Source organism: Brachycentrus maculatus, unplaced genomic scaffold, assembly GCF_059751285.1.
Source record: "Brachycentrus maculatus isolate JH-2025_06_01 unplaced genomic scaffold, ASM5975128v1 h1tg000213l, whole genome shotgun sequence".
In the NCBI taxonomy this organism is placed as follows: domain Eukaryota; kingdom Metazoa; phylum Arthropoda; class Insecta; order Trichoptera; family Brachycentridae; genus Brachycentrus; species Brachycentrus maculatus.
This window is the reverse complement of record NW_028280964.1, coordinates 721,166-740,014: the sequence shown is the minus strand read 5'-3', so window position 1 is coordinate 740,014 and position 18,849 is coordinate 721,166. Positions and strand designations below refer to the sequence as shown.

The 18,849-nt window shown below is 33.4% G+C and overlaps 1 protein-coding gene across 1 annotated transcript in view; it reads left to right on the top strand.

The window, feature by feature from the left end:
* Positions 1–18,849, top strand: part of LOC148307012 (putative NADPH-dependent quinone oxidoreductase VAT1L) — a 121,001-nt gene that overhangs the window by 65,503 nt on the left and 36,649 nt on the right. Inside the window, exon 2 of the mRNA XM_088264084.1 lies at positions 16,518–16,647. Within this exon, the coding sequence (XP_088120210.1) occupies positions 16,518–16,647 (130 nt within the window). The remainder of the gene's footprint in view (positions 1–16,517; positions 16,648–18,849) is intronic.

Below are 18,849 nucleotides of genomic sequence, written 5' to 3'. Positions count from 1 at the left end.
CCAGCTATCTCTCCATCTTTTTGGAGGTCTGCCTGGGGGTCTGCGTGCTCCAGGGTTTCCTTGAAGGGAGATTCGTGGAAGTCTATCTTCTGACATTCTGTTAACATGTTTATTTAAAACCCGTAATTTTTATTACAACATTTTTAGTGTGTCAGAATACTTTTTCACAAATCTGGATTAACACCAATTAGGAGTTATATTTACATTATTCTTTGATATATCAACATAGATGAAAAGAATATGGAAGTCTAAGCATTTACAGGGCTTACTACCTGAATAAAAAGCTTATTTCATCTTACCATAGATGTCTTTAGTGAAGTTCCAGTGAATTCAATCACTATGTTTCGAGTTTGATCAATATATCTAAAGGTTCCAAGAATTTGTTATCATTAAGAATCTCAGAGTGTGGTTGTCAATCACGGGTTGTCAATGTTACACGTAAATGTTACCCGTAAATGCCCAGACTTCCATATTCCTCTTCATCTGTGTTGAGATGTCAAAAAAAATATTACGTAAAAAACATTTTCATTTTCCACGGCAAATTTTATCTGCCCTCTTATACATTTCCTATTAAATATTGGCATTTAGATATATATTTCTTGCAACATATATAGTTTTGGGTATTATCCTTTCCGTTAGTCCTTCTTAAGGTCGAAAAAGAAGAACCGAAGAGAAATAAACTAATTAGTAACGGAGAATTTCTGGAAAAGTTTGGAAGAAATAAATAAAATCCTAGATTAATGTCACAATAGAGCCTCAACCAATCGACTTACAATTCCTTCATCTTGACTTATCTGACTAGAGTACAATACGATATATTCGAACATTTATAAGATTTGATATTGGATAAAACAAAGTTACAAAAACCTAATCTAAAACCCAATAACCATGAATGAACGAAATGTAAAACGCGAATGAAACGAATGAATTATCCTCGTTAGAGAATTCATTGCCTGAATTATAAAACTAACTAACTAACTAACTAACCATCACGCCGCTTCCCCGCAGGGGTAGGCAGAGAGAATAGAGCGCCACACCACTCTATCCTTGCAAACATTCTTCGCCTCTTCCACGTTCATGCATCTCCTCATACATACCCGCCGATTGTTACGACTCCTAACCTGACCTATTTCAAATATTTGGCATACCTGATCGTGCCATGTTTTTCTCGGTCTTCCTCTGCTTCTTTTCCCACTAACTTTCCCCTCATAAATTTGTTTTACCGTTCTTTCGTCACTCATTCGTTCCACTTGTCCAAACCATCTCAACACACCTTTCTTAATTTTATCGATAATGCTTATCTCAGCTTTGCATTCCTTCCTTATTTCACTATTCGCACATCTATCATACATCGTTTTGTCGCATATTTTTCTGAGAGATCGCATTGCCTGAATTATAGGAAATGTGATACTTCAATGAACTTATTACATACCATAATAAAGTAATTAGTTTTGAATTTATTCGAACCCTTATCCGCACCCCAATGGTGCATAGGGCACTGCTTCATATAAACGGAGTGTTATCTTGATCGTTAGCTTCGAAACCGGTAGACATTATAATTAAGTTATATTAAAATATTTATAGTGATTTTAAAACAAAGTTACATTTTAATTATAAAAATCATAATATTTAGAAAAAACGGGGTTTACATCCCTGCTAGTACATTATATTCTAAAAAAATATATGTGTATCACACGAAAGAAATATATGTAGGTCCTTCGAACAATATGTAAAAAAAGATTGGATGTTTTTAATCCCACATTTTTTTCCACTTGTTAATATCACCTCGTATGACTTTTCTGTTTCCCATTACGTCTATAATCCTTTAAAGTAAATAATACATTTAGAAACCTCCTCTTTCGTGAGTGCGTGACTCCTAAACCTTGAATTTAATACTTAATAATTCAAAAATTCTTGCGTGTCAAATTTAACCGACTAAATCTAGGTCCGACCCAGGTATAAACGGATTTAGACGTGTCTCGTTGAATGAAAGTGTTGCTTACAGATTTAAGAATAATATTTCTATAGATATGATTTAATGATTGCGTGAAAGAAATCACAGTATACGACATTTTTTGCATTTAATCCGTTTTTTAAAGGCATTCTGCGCAACATCATACAACTCCCATTGCATTTTTAGTTACCTTGTTTTTTTCTTCTTTACTGTACTTCTTTTTGTCCGCCTCTGTAGTGTAATGGTCAGCACGCTCTGCTACCGTTCTGGAGGTCCCGGGTTCGATTCCCAGGGGGGGTCAAATAAATAGAAGTGATTTTTTCACTGTAATATTTATTCAATATTACCCTGGACTGGTACCTGAAGCGGAGGGCTGATCACCTTTCCTTCGTGTGTAAACGATCAAGATAACACTGTGTTCATATGAAGCAGTGCCCTATGCACCATTGGGGTGCGGATAAGGGTTTTATTATTATTATTACTGTACAATTTTCACATCGTTTTTCTACAAGTATTATATCCGTATACATATGCAGGTATACAAGGCAACGAAAACCAATTTGGAATTCTTTGGAATAAGTTTGCACGATTTACACAAAAATCTTTGAAACTATTCATTTATCAAAACTGTATGTATTTTTTTTCTAAAATTGTTTGAATGTCGACCGCAACATGAATGCGTTGTAAGAAGAAATCAACATAAAAATGAAAAGCTCCATTTTTTTTACCGTCCAATTTTTATTTTATTATTATTATTACATATTTGATGCATAAAAATAATGTTTTTTTAAAAAATATTATTTAAAAACGCATTGTAGGGTTAAATAAAGCGCCCTTAAGGTAGTATTTCACGAAAATAATACCTCAGAAATTATCAAACATTATTGTTATTATAGATAGTTCATATTTTTACTATTTTTTATTCGAATATAATTTTTATTAATTAACTAATTAAGCATTACGCTGCTACCCACATGGGTAGGCAGAGAGAATAGAACGCAACTCCAATTTGTCTTTGAGACAATCTTCGCCCCTTTCCACATTCGTGCATCTCATACAAACCAGCCGATTATTCCGATTGCTGACCTGACCACTTTCAAGTATTTGAAACACTTGAATGTAACAATATCAGTTTTTTTTAAATTAAATTTATTTGTGTAAATATTTTGATTTCATTTCGAGCCTCTTCCCGTATATTATAGTCTTCCGACAAAATTCAAAGCATTCCACCGGAAAAGCAAAGTAATTTCAAAATTATTGTGACTACAAAAGGATTAGGTCTAATAAATTCGACGCGATGCGTTGAAATATCTATTTCTGCTTTTGTAAATGCTATTCAATAAAATGAGAGAAAAATCCCCTTCTAGCGGCAATAAGTTGAAGATTTATCTTAGGACCAAAGCCTAGGGTGAGGATGGTAATGCGAGTTCAGTTAAGCGGTTATTTATATTCCGAGGACAGGTTAGACGTACAACGAATTAAGTTAATGCGTTTTCAAAGCTCTTAAAAGCTTTGATAAATTGAATGACTTCTGTTGAATCTTTTATTTTGTAAGTTTATCTTGTAATCTAATGCGTAGTCACTGATTTTGTCGCGCAAACGTCATACAACCGAGACCCATGTGCAATTTGTCAAGGTTTCGTGGACGAAAGTATTGTACAAAAAATCTCATCTGAAACTTTTGAAATTATATCCACCTTTTTATTATCGTTCAAGCGTAGCTTTTTGCAGAAGCTTTTATGTTTGAAATTACGATAGTTTCTTTTATAAACATCGTTTGTTAACAAAAAACCTACATACGCAGCAAGTTTTAAATTGAAATTTACAGTAATGGTATAAAAGATACTGTTTTTAAAACAAACAAAAAAAAAGAAAACTGAAAATTAATAAATATCATATTCTCAATATTCTCTTATATCAGTTCAACCCTTAAGGGATTTTTAAATCAAGGTTGAATTGAGACGAAGAAGTTTTTTTAGAAGGCAAAAAAGAAATAGGGTATAATAATTTGCTGAGCTTGTAATATGTCAATGGCTGGTTTGAGTGATCACTTGATGCATTTGTAACAATAATAATAATTTATATTTTATATAGCGCCATTTTCATAAAATAGAACCTCCAAGGCGTTTTAATTAAACATTTATCCCGTTGACTAATCAAATATACGTCCATTTATACGAGACTTTTTGGCACATTTTAGAAACTTAAAATATAATATAAATATAAAACTCCAGTTTGTTTTTCACCACTTTAATTTTTTGGTATTTTAAAAAAAAATCAAATTCGACAAGCATATTATCAACTTCGGGGATGGATATGTACTGAGCACGTAATTAGTAGATATCCACCCATGAAGATGACAAGGTGCTTGTTGAAACTGGTTGGTAAAAGTACCAATAATAAATTTTAAGTTCTTCGATTCTTCTTCGTTCTTCTTTTATCTCTTCGATTCTAGACTCGTGTTTCATTTTAATACATTTTTGATGTGAAAGAATGCCAGTTGTGAAGTAATATAATAGTTTTGTCATAATCCGAAGACTACCTGGATTTGCGTCCTGACAGCGGGCCCAAAACGCACCCATGATTCATACGACCGTGAAATTTGTTAAGCCGAAAATTCGAAAAGTGTAAGCGCTCGTTGTACCTGCGCGTAAATATTTCGTAGGTAACATTCCATACTCCGATTACGGCTTTTTATTATTATTGTATTTTGAACTAAGCTTTAGTTTGAGGGGCACGTTCAGCGATATTTCAGGATTGTTTAATAATTGATTTACTTATTTTTCATCATAAACATCAGCAATAATATGCCCTCCTATGCCAAAGACACATGTTACAATAGTTATTTATAAAATTGTATGAAAGAAAATTATTTATTGATTGATTTGGCGTTTTTTTAGAACTCCATTTTAATTTATGTATTAATTTTTAAATCAAACACAGATTTTTTGAGTCTACCAAGTTGTATTTTATCTAAAAACACATAGAAATTCATATTGTGACAATTCGGCAGTCCAAATTTAAAACACAGTAAGGGACATTTTTTTGTAGCAGTTTTTTTTTGCATTTTTGCAAAAATGTTGTAATACATATATGGCTGACTAAGTATTGCCACCACTTAGTCAAGCTGGAATAAAGAGTTATTATTATTATTATTATTATTATTATTATTATTGTGTACAATTTACAATAATATGCCCTCACTGGTTTTCCCGTACTGAGGGTACAATTTACACTACACTTTTTATAAAATTATACGAAGGGCGCTATTCTTTGAATGTTAGTGGTACTCATATTATAAACACACTGACTATAAAGATAATCTTAATGTCTTTCCAAATGCACCCACATAATGCAATATGCTATAATTATTATTACAAAAATGCAACTTTCACCCTCTTTAGGCTACAAATAAATGGATACAGCCAGTCGCTCATAATAATTGCCTGTAAAATGAGTAGGAATGTTCCACCCCTAACTGCGTGTTAAATGACAGTTTTGTACTCGCGTTTCTACTCCCTTGGACTAGTATGTCGACCTATATCCCTCGCTTTGTAAAAGCGTCATGCAGTAAGTTTTTTTAAGCAAATTTTAGCTACGGAAAGCGCTATTACTTTCTACATGTATTATTGAAAAGCATCGCTAAAAAGCTCTCGTGATAAGCGCATTATGGGTCCGGGTTGCATATTAATAATTCCCGTAATTTATGTCCGTACATATTTTGCTGATAAAAACGTACTATCGTTTTTTATCTATAAGAGATACCGCCAACAATGTATGGATTAATTTTATATGGATGAATAAAAATGTGCTATGTTGAAGTATTATTTCAATATTTGCTATCGCACCTTTTTAACCTTCTCTTACATTACCCAACATGTAATGTTGCAAAATAATACTTTTTAAAAATTAATTTCTTAAATAAAGTTATATAAAATCATACTGAAAGCTTTCCATGACTTAAATGAAATTATTATTATAATTCAATTCATTTTGTCAGAAAAAAATTATAGGAAATCAATGTTTCAACCGTGTTGCGTATACCTATCTATAACATATTTTGTGGATTCGGTATTAACTTTGTGGAATGACATGTTGATTTTTGAAAATAAAGTAAACATTTGTATGTTTTATTTCATTATACCACTTAATAAGTTTTATTTCACTATACACGACTAGTTTCCAAAACTATGGATGTTTTCATCTACAGGTGAAACATTTACTTTTACTTTTCACCTGTGGATGAAAACGTCTGTAGTTTTCGAAATAAGTCATGTATAATGAAATAAAACTCATTGAGGTGGTATTATACAAGTATTTTTTTTTTAAATAATCATACAGAATTTTGTCTAGCCTCGCTCTAGTCTGATGATATCAGTAACGACGAAACCCGGTCACTGGTCAAAACTATTTTATATACATGTATATGCAGTTGTTTTAATATATAAAATTATGTTCAACTAAGATAGATAAGACAATTCTTCAACCAAAATATAAGAAGTACAAAACTTTAAAAAAATATTATTATTATTATTTTTTTTTTAAAAAATCTGCTTGTATAAGAGATTTATTTTAAGGTCATCGCGTAATTATTCCATCATAAAATCAATCATATTTCAGCATATTTATCCAAACTTCAATCCGTAATCGCGAGCCAATATTTGCTACGTTGTTTTGTATAGCGCTTCGAGCTTTTAGGGGACTCGTCCTCGGGAACAAATAAGCGTAATCATTGGCACAAAAAATGGCCTTTGTAGTTGTTACTCGACTCGGTTCAATAAACAAAACTCACCCCTCGATAGCGGTTCTCTTGCCTCAGCCTTGTCTGTAGTATTTACCCAATAGGAACTATTTACTCGATTCAACCTCAAACTTTTCTCCGCCTTCTAACTTTTTTCTATTGGAAACACAACAACACGCACAAAACAATTGGGTCGTTGAGATTTTATATTGTTTCCTTGCATGCGGCTGAGTTGTAATATTCAAAGGACCCTTTTCAGCATTTTTTCGGGTTTCTTGTTACATGAGGATTTTTTTTACGATCGTATTTTTATAGTTATCATCGTCGTCATCAAAAATGTATTTTGGAATCTAAGATCAAGAGTAATAACAGTAATATAAAAACCGACTAACTAATTATCACCCCGCGGGGGTAGAGAGAGAGAGAGAGAATAGAACGCCACACCCATATGTCATTGCGAACAATCTTCGCGTCTTCCACATTCATACATCTCCTCGTGACATACACGCCGATTATTCAAAAACAATTATATTGGACAATTTACTTATTTATATAAAAATAATAAACCATATCCGCTCCCTAGGTAGGCATATGGAGTCCACAAACTGTCTCCAGGCTTTTCTGTCGGCTGCCAGTTCCCTTGCATCCTCCCAAGTCAGATCCGCGTCCCGAAGTTCTGACGAGAACTGCCGACGAATTGTCAGCAGTGGTCGTCCTGGGCGGCGCGAACCTGATGCCTTGTAAAAGAGACAAGCTTGATTAAGGCTCTCAGGAGGCATGCGGAGTACATGGCCAAGCCAACTGAATCGCCTTTTCTTGACAGTTGTGACCAAGATTTGCTGCGTCCTACGCCTTATCTCTTCATTCCTCACAAAGTCAAACCACCGCACGCCTAAAATTCTCCGCAAACAAACACCTATTCTCAAAGCTTAGTACACGGCTGGAGGTTATTGTGTGCAACCATTTAAGATTCATATGGAATATTCATTGTATATATGAAACTTAACGTAATTTAATATTTTCCTGTTGTAAAACTGCATTATATGTGTTTTCCTTCTTCATCTATGTTGAGGCATCAATATTTATAACTCCCAAATGGACAAATCCTCATTTTTGAACAAGGATTTTGCCAAACTTAAATATTGATTTTAATAATTATTTTAACAGAAATAATTATTTTTTCAATTATTGATTCGGCAGTCACTTTAGAAGGATAAAAAAGGTAAAATGTATAGGAAATTAATGACCGAATACATAGAATTGTGTGTTTAAATATATAAAAATAAGAATGAAACAGCTCTTACCCCCTCTGCATCCTTCATAAAAATATTAATTATAATAAACTCGTAATTAACAATATAACAATGACTTAAACGTCCCCCTCTTGTCCATGTTCCCCCTGATATAAAATTACAATTATGAAAAATAATTTTAAAAAATAAATTCCTTCTTTTTATCCTTCAACGCCCAAAGGACTCTTTTTTTACAAAGGAGGAATTTTATACAAAGTTGTGTTTATAAAAATATAAATAATAATAAACCAAAAATTAACAATATGACAAAAACCAAAGCCTCTCCCCTATTGTCTACTGATAAAAAAATAATAAAAAAATATATGAAACAGCTCCTACTCCCTCTTCATCCTTCAACGTCCCAAGGACACATCTCTAAAATTTAGACTTCACATACGGTGTTTGAAAATGATGCGGAATGCATCGAAGAACGAGTCACAATAGATTTTATGGTATGGTGGTATTTACCAAGTATAACTTAAATTTAAAAAAAAATCATATTGCATTCTTAGAAGCCTTCTCTAGAATAGTAGGCATTAAATATCTTTAGACTTGATGGGTGTTTATGCCTTGTTATTTTCACGTCAGCCTCTGGACAAGTGAACAGAGAACGCCATGTTGTTTCGTATAATTTACCCTTTTCACGTATCCGCTGACGTGTGACCTCCGAGTCTCCGAGATGACAAGATCTGCGGTAAACAAAATGTCGCTACCTATTATGACTTCCAAAGCAGCAATTTGAATAATCGTTACCCTCTCGTGAATTCATAAATTTGTGAAATCAAGTAAATAATTTATCATAAATTTAAATTTTACTTGGTAAATAACACTATTTCGTAAGGGTGTACTGTCAAATATATAAGGTCAGTACGCGACCGGCTGCGCGAGAAGTCGCACGTGTCTGCGCACATTTTTTGAATTTGGTGAATAAATATTTATTATCATTTTTTAACTCCATTCATTTCAACAACTCTTTTCTTTTCAAAACCATGTATTCATTTTGAAGGAAAACTTATTTTTTTGATACAAGCATGGCGTTTTAAGCCAAAAATTTAATTGCGTTAAATGTAAAATGTTATCTTGAAAGAAAATTAAGTTGCGAGCTTTTAATTATCCCGCCTTAAAACCTATTGTTATAATTTTCAAACACCGTATATCTACGTATGAAAGAAAAGTAAAATTTTAGATTTATCTTATCCGCACTCAATGGTGCTTAGGGCACTACGTCAAATCGACGCAATACTAACTTACTTGTTAATCATATAAAGGGAAGGCGATCAGTCTTGTGCTTGAAATATCAGTAAATATTAGAGTGACAAAATCTCTTTATTTCTTTTGACCTTTGTTAAATATTGCTCGGAAATTATCACTATTTCTTAAAATCTACCATGGCACGTATTTCAATGCACTCTGCATCGTTATCAAACACCATATTCACAAAATTTGAAGCAGAATCGCCAAATCATTCAATAAAAATATAATAACAAATATAAGTTTTTTCCTTGCAATAATTTGTCTTTGCTGTGACGACAATGTTAGTTTCTTGGAGCAGGCATTTGTTACTTTACGCAACAAGTAACGATTCAATGTTGCGAAATGGTAAATAGTGAATACATTGTGATTTCCATCAATAATATTTACATAAATCTTGCAGCATCCGTCGACACCCTCTTCGCACGTGGCGAGATACGTTTAACGATATTAAATGTAAATGAAATGGAGTGATTTTAAATGAGATGAACGTTACGTGCTAGTTAGTACGCGCCAGTCGTAATGGAGGAATAATTTACCATAAATTTCTTCTACACCCATGGCAATATGTCTGCAGAATGTTATTTTTTAGTGAAACTAATGTTTGAATTACCTAATGTCCAAGTGACTCTGAAATCCGTCTACGGCTTATGCAATTCTGCTTATCATGTTCCTACTTATTTATTTATTTTCCAAAACATATTACATACATAAGTCATACACATACATACATATATATATATATATATATATATATATATATATATATATATATATATATATATATATATATATATATATATATATATATATATATATATATATATATATATATATGTATATAAATAATATATATATAAATATATATAATATTCCCGATGAGTAATTTCTATTTCTCACTTAGGCTCCACATTATAAGTTTTATAGAAATAGGCCTTGATATTAGGTTTGCTTTTTATGTTTAAAGTTACTATAATTTCATGTTAATATACTATATACATGTTAATAACTATAAGTTATCAATGAAGTAAGTTAGGTTACGCTCTATGATTTTACTTGCGAGGTTACATATGATATTAGTTTACTTATGTACTAGCTATGAACTATCTTACCTTAAACTTATATACTGTAAAGCCATTGAAATATTTTTAAAAAATATATGAAACAACGATGCAATCGAAAACAAATAAAAATTCTAAAGGGTCAACAAACACGCTATCTAATTTTACAATATTGTCCTGTACAGTACTTCTAAGTGTTTTTTTCCGAGGAAACACTCTTACTTACTATTTTTTCTAACCACATTCCTAATAACCAGGGATTTTTACAAATTCAGGCACTCTTCGGTCCATATTAGGCTGAGTTTTCGGTACTTTATTGTATCAATTTGATTTTAAGTATAGCAATCAGTGATCACACAAAGATCATTAACCCAGAAAATATCAAAAAGTACGCTTTCAGTACTGCTTACACCCGCGATATGAAGGCGGGTTTCCTACAACCTGCAAGATTCTGAACCCTTTCTGCCAATTTAGAAACAACATAACCTCTCCTAACAAAACTGCAACGATTTGCATTTCCGCAAAACGATTGAGTCGTCACTCTATTTTCATAATTGGAGCAAGCCAGGGCTTATCGGGGTTGGTGAATCAGCCCTCCGGCTGTAATTATCGGCCGCCAGTGCCTAGCGGTGGTGGAATTGTTAGGGGTTGGAGCGTTTAACTGTGTCGTGGTGAGCGCACGGAGGCCAGACGTCTCGGCGTCGCGGCGCGCCAGGAGGCGCCTTCCCAACCCTTTGTTATTCACCGTTTCAGTGACAGCCCCCAATCAAACTCGATCGCCGGAAAACCGAGTGAAGGAAATTTATATTGGCATTGAATTTATTCGAGTTTCTGGTTTCAAGGTACTTGAAACATTGTTTTGTAAATTACTTTGTTTGAAATCTGTTAAAGATATAATTTTATGGGTTTAGAATATTCGAGAATTCAACGATATAATAATGTAATAAAAAAAAACAGCTGGTAATCAAAGCTGAGATCTCATAAGTTCATATTCAGAACGCGATCGGCCGCGCTAGGGGTTTTGTAGACGTCTTTCTCCGTTAATTATTTTTTTAAGAATATATATTTTATATTGGGGTCTAACTTTTTTTGAGAATATGGAAAAAAAAATTTTTTAAAAACTTATCTTTCAATTAATCTTGCCTTTTCAAAACCATATATTTATTTTGAAGAAAAACTTATTTTTTCAATACAAAAACGGTGTTTTAAGAAAAATAATCAATTACGTCAAACGTTACCAGGGTTTGAAGAAAAAGAGGTTGTGATTTATCGTATATAGGGCCTTAACGATGTAAGAATTTTTCACATACTTTGTTTTTGTAGGTTATACTATCTTTTATAAATAATCAAAGACATATAATTTTTACGATTATCATTAATTTTTTTAAGTCTATTTTTATTTTGTATTATGATACTAGTCATTTAAAAATTACTCTAAATGTAAAAATAATAAGCATCATATAATATTAGTGTAGAATTAATTATGCGCTTATAACCTGTAAGTATAGTATGTCAGAAGTAAGGTGACTGACAATTCAAGGCATCACGAAATAAGCTTGTCATGACATGAACGCATAGTATCCTCTTAACCTACCTAGTGTGAAATGACGTTGGGAATTAATTAAATATAGCACTTATAAAGATTTATGATAAACACAATCATAGCATTAATTTAATATTAATGATATAATTCTGGCTCATTGGACTGCTAATGTCGGTAATGACGGAACCCCATCGCTGTTTAAATAAAATAAATTTGGAAAAACCTATGCAGTAGCAACATTATTTTTGAAATCTTAACATGGATGAAAAAGAATATGGATGTCTGGGATTTTGAGAGTGTCCAAATACTTGTTCACAAATCTGGATTATCTCCAATTATAGGAGAATTTACAGGGGTTACGACCGTCATAGGCTGGTTTAAGTTATCACTTTACACACGTGTAACATTCACAAATTCTACCCATGATTGACAACCACACTACTCAAATTCTTGATATATATATATATATATATTTCTAGATATATATTGATCAAATTCTAAATGCAGAATGCGAGAGTTCACTAGATACATCTACAGTGGGATGAGGAAACCTTGTATTAAGCGGAGATTCTTTCATTTGTATGTGAGGTCCGATCCTGGATTATATATCACATACTCGAGAAACGCTTGAAAAAATCATTTAATTTTTTTATTTAAGCTTATAATTTGACCAGTTAATTTATTTACATCATATTAAGTGTGTCCAAATACTTGTCCACAAATCTAAGTATAAAATATAAGATGATGTAAACAATAACGCTGTGTGGAGATAATCCAGATTTGTGAACAAGTATTTGGACTCTTAAAATGTTGCATATTTAGCAGTTGTTTTATTAGTAAGGAAGAAGAACATGTATCCGAATTTCGCGAATAAACATTTACGGCTCGTCTGCTTGTATTATGTAATATTCCTCTTCAATATTTCCGCCTTATTGAGGTGCTTCTTTCAGGCGGGAAACGCGAGTATACACGGAAACAGTTCCGTTTCATGTTTATGAATTCACAACCAAAGCATGTGTGTACGAGTACATTCCCTAAACTGATTCACAGCTCGCAACAGTTTTCTCGGGACGCAATGGGAACAATTTGATTTGAAAGCATTTCCTTCCTTAAGATATTTCTGATTTTGTAGTAATTAACCAACTAACCATCACGCCGCTTCTCCGCAAAGGTAGGCACAGAGAATACGACGTTGTGGTGTGCATATCTTTGAAAACATTCTTTGCTTCTACTACATTCATACATCTTCTTCTAACCTTCATCCGCACCCGATGGTGCATAGGGCACTGGATCATATAAACACAGTGTTATCGTGATCGTTAACACATGAAGGAAAGGTGATCAGCCTTCCGCTTCAGGTACCAGTCCAGGGTAATATTGAATAAATATTTTTTGACATCTCATCAAAGATGAAGAAGAATATGGAAGTCTGAGCATTTAAGGGGCTGACGACCGTCATAGGCTGGTTTAAGTGATCACTTTACACATTAATTATATGAACCCACATTATATGAACCAATTTTGAAACATTGTTCTTGAATCACTAGAACTTCACTAGAGACATCTATTGGTGAGATGAAAAAAAATGTTTTGAAAAAATACATACCCATCGATTATTCCTCCTCTTCTGACCTGAAAGCTTTCAAGTATTTGACCTAATCATGCCAAAACATTTCCTCGGTCTTCCTCTGTTTTCCTTCGTATATTTTTTTTACAATAGAAAACACATTTATGTATTAATTTTTAAATCAAACAGATTTTTGAGTTCTCTTTTGTTCTCCCAAGGTCTCCATCGTAAAATTCTTGGGGTCCATCTTGTGGGGTCCTGTCTTGCAATATGTCCTGCCTATTACCATTTCAGTTTTGCCACGCGATCTATCATATCCTCTACTTTGGTTATTTCATTTTTATTTTATCCATCAGACTTAAACCAAGCATGGATCTTTCCATGTATCGGTCGAAAAAATCATAAATATATATTTTTATTTATAAAGATCCATTGTCTTCACGTGGCATAACAAATAAAAGTGTTGAGATGTTTATGAAGAGTATTTTATTTTCGTCTCTCAGTTCTATTATCTTCGCTTGAGAATATTCAAAAATAAGAAGCTAAAACCTTCGTTAATGTTTGAAGAAGAATAACAAATGTTTGGAAATAGATGAAAGGGGAACAGAGGGGCAATGCATTCCTGCGGTTAACTGTTAACGGGCCTACGTGTTGAAACAGTAACCGTTGAAATATATACCATCCAGTTAAAAATAGTGTGTTTATTACAATCAAATAGGAATGTATTGATGATACCCCCTAGCAACAAGGAGGCATAGCCATATTACATGTTTATAAAAGTCTAGCAATCTTTAAAGCTGAAATTAATGACAAACCGAAAAAAATAACGAATAACCTCCCAAAACAAGAAACGAAACAGTACTTATTAATCACTTTACAATTCCCACTTTAAACAGACTTCATATATCGCTCACTCCTTTCAAGAACGTCATAAATCAAAAATCGTCAATTTTCAGTTGTGCATATTTTCGGAATGTCCAGAAAATGTACTATATTCCAGCAAAAGCGGCATAATTTTAACTTAATATTTACCCGCTACAGGGCAGAAAGTGTTGTTTTTGCATTTTAAAGAAAATGTATCGTTCAATTGTTTTTTTAAATAAACTGAATATTTTTCAAATGGAGAAGAAATCTTCAGGTTTTAATTTAAAAGATCTGTTGCACAGTAAAAAGTTCAGAAAGTTGCTTGATATTTATTTTGAATACATTGTATTATATTTTTAAACTTAAAAAACGTTCTCCTGAAAAATCAAGTTTTTTGATTTATGACGTTCTTGAAAGGAGTGAGCGATATGTTAATTTATAATAATTATTTTGAAATCACTTGAGAAATTTAGTATTTCATACTTATCACGAAAGTATCACGAAAAACGAAAGGCCACATTTATTTTACATACGTTATTCGCCTTTTTCTCACCCATATATCTCTTCATACATTACAACTACAATACTTTCAACAAGTTGGGGGCGAGATACGCGCTAGGCGCGTACGTCTTATATTTCCCCCGGCGTGAAATCGAAAAAAAACGCATTTGTTAACTCTTTTAAACCATATGCGCTAGGCGCGTAGGCTTCAAATGCGGTAGGCAGTCAGTTGGCTTTTTTAATGTTTTTTGCAAATACTTTGTGGCACATTTTAAAACGCCGACTTTGTTTTAACCAATTTTATTTTTAGTACTTTTTGGTTTTTATTTTTTCCAACGGGGTTAGACATTTTCCCGAATTTATAAAATATATTCCCTAGTCTTAGAAATAATAATATTGATAACTCCACGCTTCCAACCCCTTTCACTTCAGACCTCACTAAATTACCCACTCTTTCTTTATCCCGCTCTGTTTTATGTTTAATACGTATTTTTATCTAAAGATGACAAGTTACTCTTCGAAACAAGCTGGAAAAAGTACCAAAAATGGTTAAAAACAACGTTTAAGTTTTTATTTTATAAAAAAATGGTACCTACTTAAAATAATATTTTTTTATCATGTCAGGACTTTCTCGTGTGGCAACAATTTCGGCATAGACGGGAAATTCAAAATGGTCGCTTTATTGGAATTGCCAAAGTTGCAGTCACTTTGTGAGCCGTTAGACGCCGAGTGGGTGGCGTTCGTGCATAATGTGGGCTGAAATAAATTACTTATATGCGCCGGGTACAAAACTGCCCCAACTTTGCGCTACTTTGCACGGAAACGCGATTCCTGACTCCTGACTGCGAGGAAAGTGAAAATTTAACGAGCGCCAGCCCTTTATAACCGTTTTATTATATGTAGACTATTGCGCTATCCACGCCACGCAATCACGATAGCGTGAAATCGATTTTCAACGACGTTTTACGAGCCATGTAATGTAGGCGAATATATTGATGGTCAAATAAGGCAGATTTTGATGAAAATTAAAATTTTCATCAATATAGGGCTCAAAATAGTGCATGTGGCGTTGCGCTGCGAAGCAATAATCTCCTTGTAAGCTCAGGGGCGTTTGAGTCAAGCAAGTGACAATCTTAATAACCTCGATAGAGCTTGAGTCAAGCGAATGAGAGTCCCAATAACCTCGAGGGTGCTTGAGTCAAGCAAGTGATAGTCCTAATAACCTCGAGGGTGCTTGGGTCAAGCAAGTGATAGTCTTCAAGATTTGTATAGTTTTCTCATCACTAAGTCTACTAATAGGCTACAGATGACTATTTTACCTCTCACACAATGCTGGTTAGATACAATAAATATCCTTCTGTGGAATATTATAACATAATAACAGCAGCATTTAAAAAAAATCTGATGAAGGTATGAATTTATTATTTTTCGGGTTATCAGTTTTTCTTGTCACAATTTTTCTTCAATCGTTTTTATTTTTTGAAAAATTAATTCCAGTGTTTTTTAGATCTTAAAAAAAATAATCAATGGAACACCTCCCAAGTACCTACATATTACAGGTTCTTATTTAAAGAAAATTAAACCGTTCCAAAAAGTGTTGCCACAAAAAAAATCCACCATAATAATGGCACGTCACAGTTATTGCGCGTATGAATAAGTTTTATCCACTTCTTTATTTCAGTATACCGGTCTGACTATTAATTAGTGTTTCCGTTGTTAAAGTTTCCGTTTTGTTGTTTACAGCGGGCTGAACTTCCAAGACTTGATGGTACGCCAGGGAGCCATCGATTCTCCCCCGAAGACCCCCTTCATCTTGGGCTTCGAGTGCGCCGGAGAAATAGAGCAAGTCGGAGAAGGGGTTGAAAACTTCAAGGTGAGTTGATTTTGTAATGTTCCTACTGTCTGCGTCTGAGACACTTCAATCTAACCGAGGTAAACAGTAGGTACCTACATATTATACAAGTATGTAGGTATTCTCAACTTTATATGAAACGTCCTATCGTTCTTTTTTGTAAAATAAAATAACGACCACGTAATTTTTTCCACACATCTTATTTTACCAGTGACCGGGTTTCGTCGTTACCGACAAAATCAGACAGTTGTCGGTGACGACGGAACCCAGTCACTGGTCAAATAAAATGTATTTGGAAAAAAAAATAGTTGTTATTTTATTTTATAAAATGCACTTCCAACAAGAAATGTCAGTACAACACTGAAAAGTATTTTTTTTAAATGAATTTAGATAAATAAATATAAAAAGAATTAAATAATTTCATTAATTGATTCGGCAGTCACTTTGTGGTAAAATGTATCCATTTTTGTGGTATTCACCAAGTAAAAAATTAATTAAAAATAATTCAATAAGTCTGAGCATCACAAGGCTTATGACCTGGCATTTGGCTGGCTTGAGCGATCACTTTACACACTAGTGTAACGTTCACGATTCTGCCCATTATATCGCATTCATTTTTGAAACCCGTATATATATGCAATGGCGAAAACTGACTAAAGTCTAAAAATGAGTTGCCGTGACTATAGATGTATAGGCGAATTAAAAATACAACCAAATAGTTAAAAAAAAAACAAATAAAATAAAATTATGGTATAAAACGGTTGGAACAACACATGCATCGCAAGAATTGTTGGTCCAAAATACCGACCGATATATCGCCCCGAAGAGTCAACCTAGCAGATAACAGTCGGCGATAACCGACCCTTATCTGCTAGTATTTATTTATCGAAAACCCAGACAATGACATGACGCTTAAATATTGCTGAGTTCTCTCGAAATTAGATCTCTCTTCACGAGATTTACATCTTGAACACCTCCATTTTTTTTCGGTTTTCACATGGACTCCCTACAAGTCAAAATCAAACCTTGGTGGTCTATATATACTAATTTGGGAAACTATGATCTATGCTAATTTATTTCTTTAATAAGGACATTGACAGAGTACCGCAATGATCAATCCTAGGTCCTCTTCTGTACCTTCTCTATACCAAAGATGTAGAAAATATAATAAAGTCACAAGAATTGTGTCTTACTGCTTTGCGGATGACACTCAAATTTATTTTTTATTGTTAACCGGAGGAGATAAACTTGTTGACTCTATTAATAAGTGCATTGAAAGAATAGGAGAATGAATGAACACTGAACCCGTCCAAAACAGAACATCTCTGTATAGCCATATCTAAACGACAGAATTTACGACACCACCCAAAGCGAGGAGTACCACTTCACCGGCTGACAAATTGCTGGGCGTGTTCTTAGATTCTGATCTCTCTCTCTTGAGACTCAAATCAGCAAAACAACAAGTACGTTTTTATCAGCTAAGGCAAATTAAGAGCATCCGCAAGATTCTGCCAGTTGATGATGTCCGTCAATTGATAAATGCGTTTGTAGTATCAAGAGTCGATTATTGTAACGGTATATATGCGGGTCTTTCAAATTATTAAATGACTCAACTGCAATCAGTGTGAAACGCTGCAGTGAGATTGATTTTTAGAGTTTCTAAATTCTGTCACATCACCACAGTACTTCACCAACTGTACTGGTTACACTTTCCCGAAAGGGTAGATAGAGTTTACTCGTGTATAAATCAATACATAATATGGCTCCAGAATATCTAAAAGAGCTGTGTACTCCTGACAAATTGGTTGATAGACGTCTCACGCTTCGATAGGCTACAACAACTGCTATGGGTAAAGTGATCTTACCAGCTCGCAACCAGTGCACTAAATTTGGAGAGCTTGCCTTTGCTGTTGCGGGACCGATGAATGGAATTGTCTTCCACTATTAGTTAGAAATGGTGAGAGTGAGATGATCTTTAGAAAGGAAATAAAAATGCGTTTGTTTTGCTAAATCATTTCCACAATCTCCTTTTCCTCAATTAAATCACAGTGAGGTAGTATTTTACAAAAACGCCGTTATAAATTATCCAAAATAATTATTATCATTAATGAAACTAAATACTAATTTAATAATCGAGATTCCGATTCCCATACACAAATAGAAAGCTCATTCATATGGTATATCATATCCTTCCTCTATCGCGTTATGCTTTTTTTATTAAAC